This window comes from Monoraphidium neglectum (assembly GCF_000611645.1).
Source record: "Monoraphidium neglectum strain SAG 48.87 unplaced genomic scaffold scaffold00123, whole genome shotgun sequence".
NCBI lineage: Eukaryota > Viridiplantae > Chlorophyta > Chlorophyceae > Sphaeropleales > Selenastraceae > Monoraphidium > Monoraphidium neglectum.
This window is the reverse complement of record NW_014013505.1, coordinates 19,017-26,400: the sequence shown is the minus strand read 5'-3', so window position 1 is coordinate 26,400 and position 7,384 is coordinate 19,017. Positions and strand designations below refer to the sequence as shown.

The 7,384-nt window shown below is 61.0% G+C and overlaps 3 protein-coding genes across 3 annotated transcripts in view; all 3 read right to left on the bottom strand.

Annotated features, from left to right (window-relative positions):
- Window positions 1–191: 191 nt before the first annotated feature.
- MNEG_1265 (hypothetical protein) lies at window positions 192–890 on the bottom strand (the record flags this gene model as incomplete). Its single annotated transcript, XM_014050253.1, has 1 exon — window positions 192–890. The coding sequence occupies one exon, from the start codon at window positions 888–890 to the stop codon at window positions 192–194; it is 699 nt and encodes a 232-aa protein (XP_013905707.1).
- Window positions 891–3,116: 2,226 nt separating this feature from the next.
- On the bottom strand, window positions 3,117–5,114 carry MNEG_1264 (hypothetical protein; the record flags this gene model as incomplete). The annotated part of the gene is made up of 5 exons (XM_014050252.1): window positions 3,117–3,472; window positions 3,848–4,113; window positions 4,310–4,464; window positions 4,662–4,813; window positions 4,991–5,114. 5 exons carry the CDS (start codon window positions 5,112–5,114, stop codon window positions 3,117–3,119), a joined length of 1,053 nt encoding a protein of 350 aa, XP_013905706.1.
- A 1,587-nt stretch (window positions 5,115–6,701) lies between these two features.
- The window catches only part of MNEG_1263 (hypothetical protein), a gene marked incomplete at both ends in the record, with an annotated part of 2,547 nt that continues 1,864 nt past the window's right edge, over window positions 6,702–7,384 (bottom strand). The window contains 2 exons of the mRNA XM_014050251.1: window positions 6,702–6,813; window positions 7,072–7,142. Of these exons, the coding sequence (XP_013905705.1) occupies window positions 6,702–6,813; window positions 7,072–7,142 (183 nt within the window). The remainder of the gene's footprint in view (window positions 6,814–7,071; window positions 7,143–7,384) is intronic.

Sequence of the window (7,384 nt, the reverse complement as noted above, 5' to 3'; positions counted from 1 at the left end):
GGGGGGGGGGCGTGGGAAGAGTGGGTCAAAATGTTTTTGAAGCAGAGGATAACCGGCTGCTGATGTGGCAGCAGCAGGGAAAACAAAACAGGTGTGTCAGCTTTACGCAATGCAAGCGTTGCTGCGATCCCACAAACCAAACACACACACCCACCCGCCCGCAGGCTCAGACCCTCATCCCAAAGCTGCTCTCACCAGAAGTGGGTGTACATGAGCGCGCGCACGCCCTTGGATCGCAGGAACGCCCGCCATGGGATGCTCCCTGACAACGGGCCTGCCGCATGTCCGCCATGGCTGTCTGCGTGCACCTCCTCCTCCGCTGGCAGCGCTGCGGCCGCAGTGCCTTCCGCTGGCGCCAGCAGCCGGTTGTAGGTCAGCGCAGCAGCGGTCTCTGGGTCGTCCCGCTGCAGGCTGGCCATCAGCCACTCAAACCAGGTGGTCCACGCCAGCCCCGCAGCGCCAAACGCGATGAACACCGAGGGCCAGCCAAATGTGCTGATGATCCACGGCGCAGCGAGGAGGCCTGCTATGCTGCCGAAGTGCAGGCCGGCGAACACAAAAGACACGGCTCGCGAGCGCTCCTCCGGAGGAACGATGCGTGCCACCATGTCGGTGGCAGCGCTGGGCGCCACCGCCTCGCCGAGCCCGACGAGCGACCGCGAAAGGCAGAGGCCGGGGACGGTGGCCGCCAGGTAGGGCACAGCAACGGTAGCGGCCGACCACATAGCGACGCCTGCCGGCAGCGTGCGGCGGCCACCGAAGCGGCTGGTGAGGTAGCCGCCTGGCAGCTGGCTGAGGATGTAGCCCCAGAAGAAGGACGACTGCACCAGGCCCGCCACCGAGGGACTCCAGCCAAAGTCCTGAGCCATGGGGATGATGGCCACACTCATGTTCACCTTGTCCTGGTGAGGGTGATAGTGGGCCGGAGGGACAGGGAAGGGGGTGACGAGGCGCGTTGGTGGTGGGTGAGCGTTGGTGGTGAGCGAGCTGCCCAGCAATCCTGGGGGTGATGCGACCCAGGTCCGTGCAAAAGGTTTGCCACTGTGACGGCCACGTGATGGGTACGAAACAAGGAAGCAGGTGACAACTGCGATAGCACAAAGCGGAAGCAGTTGCTACGGCCATGACACGCCAGAAATGATGCCCAGGGTCACCAGAAACATCCCACACCCCACCACGGAATAGGTTGGCAGTGGTTTCACACCAACAAACGCACACAGGCCGCGGAATTGTCATCTTCAGTCCTGGCTAGGGCCTACACAGCGCACGCTTGGGCACCGCTGCCAACCCTGCTGACATCCAGTCCGTCGCCATGCTGTCACACCACTGATGTGCTGGCGTTGCGCATGCATGCACCCCTGCTACACTGCCCACACCATGCTGCGGGCCATCCACCTAAGCCCAAGAACAAAATTCGTGATAAGAATTTGGCACCCACCATATTGCAGATGACGAATGACATGAAGCCGCCGAGAAGCACCTTGTAGCGAGACGGCAGCGCATCCCACCACGACGCATCCCGCGCGTCTCCAGCAACGCCGGCGACATCACCAGCCACCGGCGCGTCTTGGGGTGCGGTAAGCTGCTTGGCGAAGCCTAACCGCGCAAGCGTCAGTGTCCGCGCGCCGCCATTGGGCTGTGCCGCCGCTGGTGCCGCATTGCTGTCGCTGCCTGCCTGTTGGCGGCGCTGCTGCGCATGGGGGATGCACTGCGCCCGCCGTGCCGCCCGCCTCGGCCCCCGCGCGAGCGAGTGGCCCGAGGCAAGCTTGTGATGCAGCATGTTGAACACTGCGCCGTGTCCTCGACGTGAGAGCGAGCCTGGAACCTGCCCGTGCCAGCTAACGCGGGTCTAGCTACCTCTGCCGGTCCTTGCCAAAATTACCGCTTCAAGACCTCGCAGTAGGATGTTTGATGCAAGCGGTGCAGCGCGAGCCTTGCACGATCGCAGGTCGCTGAGCTGGGTCAGACAGGATGCAAGGGAGCAGAGAGCGATAAGAAATAGTGAACGACTTGGTAATCGCAGCTGTTTGCATTGGACGCTCTTGTTTTCGGACAGCTGCCTGTGGTGCCCGTCTTAGCCACTACCGTCAGACCTGGTGACCGAAGCAGTTTTGCGCCCGCAAGCGGCTGTTAGCGCCACACTGCGAACCAAATATGAGCAAGTAAGTCGAAACATCCTTGACGGCCGCGCCAGCCCAATCCAAGCTGCAGCAGCTTGGATTGCCCTGCAGAAGTGTGTCCGTGATCCCAAGGAAGGGAATCGGATGCACCAGGAGGGAGAGAGGAACCCGCGCTCCCGCGGGTCAAAAACATGATTGCCCGCAGTGTGCGTCCAAGCGTCCTCAAACAGCGCCCCTCAATGGACCCTGCACACTGTAAGCCACCGTCCACCGCTGCACATTGGCCGGGCTGCGACGTAGTAGGGGCCCCTTTCTCCCCCTTTCCTTGAGAAAGCGAGACTTCTGGCTTTCTTATCAGTTTTGCTACAAGCAAGTGCTGTTGACCTTGAGCCCTGTCGCCCAGCTTGCTTGGTTCCCAAACCCCTTTGACTCATTGACCAGAACTTATCCTGGTCTTAATGACTCATTTACTGTACATCACATCTAGCGCCGCACACAGTTTCTTGTTTCATGATAATAAAACTGCTGTGGTGTGTATCCTGGGACAAACAACAGCGGTTTTGATGGGTTGACACCATGCGGCTTCTGCAGCTGGCCCCTGTTGGCTGTGGCATGAGGAGGCCCTGATCCGTCGACTGCTTGGAGCTGCAGCGTGAGCCGCCGCATCTATATGCCATCCCAACTGTTCCCGGCAAATCGCCTTACCAAGAAGGACTGTATGGGCCCACTTTTACAGTGGCTGCAGCATCGCTCCCGCACCAAAGGCGGGCGTGTGACGAATTGCCATCCTGCCAGCTCAACAAGAGACCACCCGCGCGAGGCATGGCCTCTCAAAAAAATGATGTTTTGGCTGTGCGTACGTGCGCGCATGGCCTGAAAACATGCCGCTGAACCCCATTTTCAGTATGCGTGCGTTGCATCGCGCAAGGCAAGCCCCCTCTGCTGCCGTCTCTGCCTCGCTCTTTTGCTGCCCTCTCGGCGCTCAGGTCACCAGAATCAATCCTCCAGGGAAAAGGGCTGGTAGCCCGACTTGTCATCCCCCTCGGCCGCCAAGGCCAGCTTGACGGCCTTGGCATCGGGAAGCAGGGCTTCCACTGTGCGCTGCTCAAACTCAACGCTGCCTGCAGCCTTGCACGCAATAGCGTTGGGGAACGCATGGCAGACCTTCGCGGCGGTGGCAGCACGGGTGTTGTCGCCAAGGAGAGAGGAGACCATGGCATGCTGCGCGGCGAAGCACTCAGAGCCATCAGGGTCCCACGCGCACTCCGAGTGCTCAGTGCAGGTACGCGCGTCCGTGGCGGCCAAGCAGCGCTGCATCAGCTTGAAAGGCTCCTGTTCGCAGGCGCCATACACTGTGCAGCAGCAGCGGGGGTGGAGGGGGCGCAACGTGTTTATTCTCTGTTCAGACTCTGGTCAGGCCCAGTGATTCTCCTCACTGTGCCGGGCTGTCCAGTGTCAACGCACAAGCTCGCTCAGCACGACTTTTTGAGGATCATGCACTGTGTTCCCTGCTTGAGGGGTCCGGGGCCCCATCATTTGGACTCCTGCCACCTCTCTGTTTGCTGCTATGTGCTCACAAACGCTCTCGAGCGTGTGTGCACATATACACACGCACCCACAGACACATGCGCACACACGCATACACGCGCACCCACACACAACGTCACATGTCGTGAGCAACAACGCATTACACCTCCTGATCCGTCCCCACAATCTTTGTCCCTCACCGTCCTCCTCCTGCTCATCAATGCGCCCGATCAGCTTCTCCAGCTCCTTCACTTTGTTCGCCTTGGCAAGCTCAGCCAGCTTCGCCGGCTGGCAGCCCGCGAGCGCCTTCTCAAAGGGTCCCATGACGATCTCCTCGTAGTTGTCAGCACTGGTGTTGTGGCGCATCATGGGCGACACCGCCACGGACAGCTTCCGGCGCACAAAGCGCTTGCGGGCCCCTGCCTCGGTCCTGCCCTCACTCACGGGGATGTTCTCTGGGGTCAGCCTGGGGTCCAGGGAGGGGAAGGCACGGAGTGCAATCAGTGTTTTATGCTTATATTGATATGCATGCGGGTGTGTTGTAGTACACAGAAGCGCGGACTTGCATAGTCTGGCTCCTGATGCCTTGTTTCCAGCTGGTGCTGGCCGTCCAAAGGGCCGCTGTCTGGGGAGGCTGCTTAGGCCCGGGTCCCCATGCTCACCAGCCACACTCGGGCTTGGCATTGCAGGCGTCGGCAAACTTGATGGCGTTGCAGGGAGCGAGGGTGGCAGACAGCGACCCCGGGCACCCGGTGATGGTTGTCATGTCTGACAACACGCCATTCAGTTTTTCCAGGTTGGCGCTGCACTTGGGGTACTGCAGTTGAGTGTGCGCATGCATCTGTGGTAAGCTGGCAGGGTTGAGGCCTTCGGTGGCGCAGTGCACGCTGCTGGTTGTTGCACCTGGAGGAGCGTGGCGCTGGGTTTACGCATACCCTGTGGTCTTGTCACAATCCCAGGCAATTAGTAGCATGGACTGCCAGCTCTCCCTGTGCGGGCTGCGTCTGCCCGCACCGTCTTGGTGTCCCAGAGGCAAAACAGTGCGTCCTCGCAGCCCTTCTTGTCAGCCCTGGCGTGGCAGGCGGCCTCCAAGGCGTACACATGCAGCATGCCCTCGCCCTGGGGGCTGGCGGGCCGCAGGTTGTCCATCACGGACAAGAGGTGGCCTGGGAAGAGGAGCGAACAACGGCATTTTTTTGCGCAGTGGCGCAGTGGTGAGGGTTGTTGCGCGTGTCAAGGCTGCCAGGGAAACTGATGACGCAACTGCACCTGAGCGTGGGCTTGCAGCTGAGCCATGGGTGGATTCTGTGGCACCTTTTTCCTGTCATGCTGCCGCAGCTCACCCGGGGAAGCATTGCATGTGCCAACAGCCCAGATGCACTTGGGCACGGGCGCTGCTGCTGCAGTGGCAGCCAGGACAGCCAGGACAGCCAGGGCCAGCAGCGCTGGCCTCAGAGCGGTCGCCATCTGCTCGCGACAAGTAGACGATAACCTGTAGATATAGGGTATAGATTCACCGCGTCTGAGTGGTCGCGTTCGCTCTACGCAGCTCTGAGCGCGCTGCTGCAAACCGTCTGAAAAACGGCTGTGTGATCACGGTTCCGCCCTGGCTTTCAACATGCGAACTCAAACTTTATGCAGCTATATCATACTGTTCGACATCGATCACGTCCGCCTAATTGATCACCTTCGTCCGCGGCCCAGCTGACCACTCTCGCTACAGCAAACCGCGTACGTCGAAAAGACAGTCGCGTGGCAGGCTTATGCAAATCAATCAATTACAACATCTGACCCAGTGGGCCTGCCTGAATCGCACGGGTTGAATGCTAGCATCAATGAGTAATGAAAACAGATGGCTCCGGCAGTCAACAGTCTGAGGGCTGCTTGTGAGGGTCCAAGGACCGCGCTGCCAAACCTTTGACACGGCAATGTGTGAAACTGTCAGTCTGGCCAATTTAGCATGTCCATGCAGAGCCGTGTTCTGCAAGTGTTGATAAGCAACCCCCAACCACCCTTGGGCAGGTGTTCAGGCCTCCAATGTCTGTCATGCATACAGGGAAACTTGAGAGGCACGATGATATTGGTTCAAAGTCAGGGGTCCGGCGTTGTAAGCGCTGACTGGGATGACATTGTGAGAGGAGCACTGTGGCGAGCTCACACGTTACAGGCGCGAGCGACAGCCGGGTCTACCACCACACGTGACACAGGCAGCGTCGATCTCCAGCCTCATCGTCGCGCGTGTCGCCGGCCGGCTGCAGCCGCTGCCACCGCCGCAGCCTCCTCATCTTCCGATGAATCGTCCCCAAAAAGCGCGGGCGCTTTTCGTGCCGTCGTCGAACCCGTTGCACTTGCACCTGCACCCGAGTGCGCTCCTGCTGCAGCTTTGGTGCCCACTCCAGTACCTCTGATTGCAGTACCCCTGCCACTGACACTCACACCTGCGGGGCCGACGCGCGTGCCGGCCAGGCCGCGCCCCCGCCCTGTCGCCAAGCCGCCGCTGCCAATCGCCGGCCTGCCTAAGGAAATCTTCATGCCCACGCCGAGAGATATCGGCCCCCCTTGATCAGGCGCCATCAGGGCCGCCAGCGGCGCCTCCTCGCGTGGCAACGGCGGCGCCGCGGCTATGCTGAATTCTGTCTGCTGCTGCTGCTGCTGCTGCCCGCGCTGCTGCTCCTGTTGCAGCTCATGTGGCAGGGGAGGTGGCAAAGGTTCAGGGTCCCCCGGGGGCAGCGGCGGCGCGCTTTGTACGCCGCTGCTGTAAGGGCCAGGGCCAGCCGTGACTGATGTGCCTGGTCGCTGCTGCTGCTGCTGCTGCTGCTGCTGCTGCTGCTGCTGCTGCTGCTGCGCCCGCAAGATCCTATGCGGGTGGGTTGCATAGGTGCTTCGGTTTTTTCGTGCATGTGGAGGCCCGAGCGGGGGTTCACTGGCAGGGAGCTCGCTTCAGTGCACTCCTCACATTTACATGCAGCGCCCGGTAGGCTGCAGGACACCGTGCTGGCCCGCTCCCGCGCCTGCTGGCACGCCCAGAGCCCCTGTCCCCTCAAGGTGCGCTGCTCACTGCTGGTGCAGCTTGGCCGCCTCCTTCTCCTGCCGCCGCTGCTCCTTGCGCTGCCGCTCGTCACGCGTGCGCTCAGCCATAAGCGCACGCGATTCGGCCAGCCGCTTCCTGCAGTGATGGCGGCGGTGTATCGGCCGCAGCGAGCGTGCTTGCAGATGCTGCTGATGGTAGTAACGCAAAGCCCCCACGCTGCCTGAAATGATCGAAGTAAACACTCCCCACCTTCAGCCCAGCAACCACGCACCCATCCAAGAAGGGTTGTTGAACTGTCAGGACCGTACCCCAAACGCTCAAAGATCCGTGCGAGCAAGCATGCGAGTTGCCCCAACTGCGTCTATTGCCCGCAACGCCCCTGTGAAGGCGCACTTGTGGTGGTGGTCGTAGCTACTGAGGTGCTGCTCCAGCTCCATCGCATTGGAATACTGCTTGGAGCACGTCTTTGGAGGTTGGGAGAGGGATGCAGGGACGGGCAATTTTGAATGGCAGGGCTGCGATTTGGTGGCAGGCTTAGGTCTGGTGAGTTGAGAAAGTGCTCAGGAGTTGAGGGGAGCGCACGTACACCCCTCCAGAATGCCCTCGGCGCGGCCACAACCTGTCATCGTACCCTGCTTGAGGTCAGGTTTTGGGCACAGGCAAGCCTCCTCCTCCCCTCCTGCCCTCCTCGCCCCCGACGCCTGCC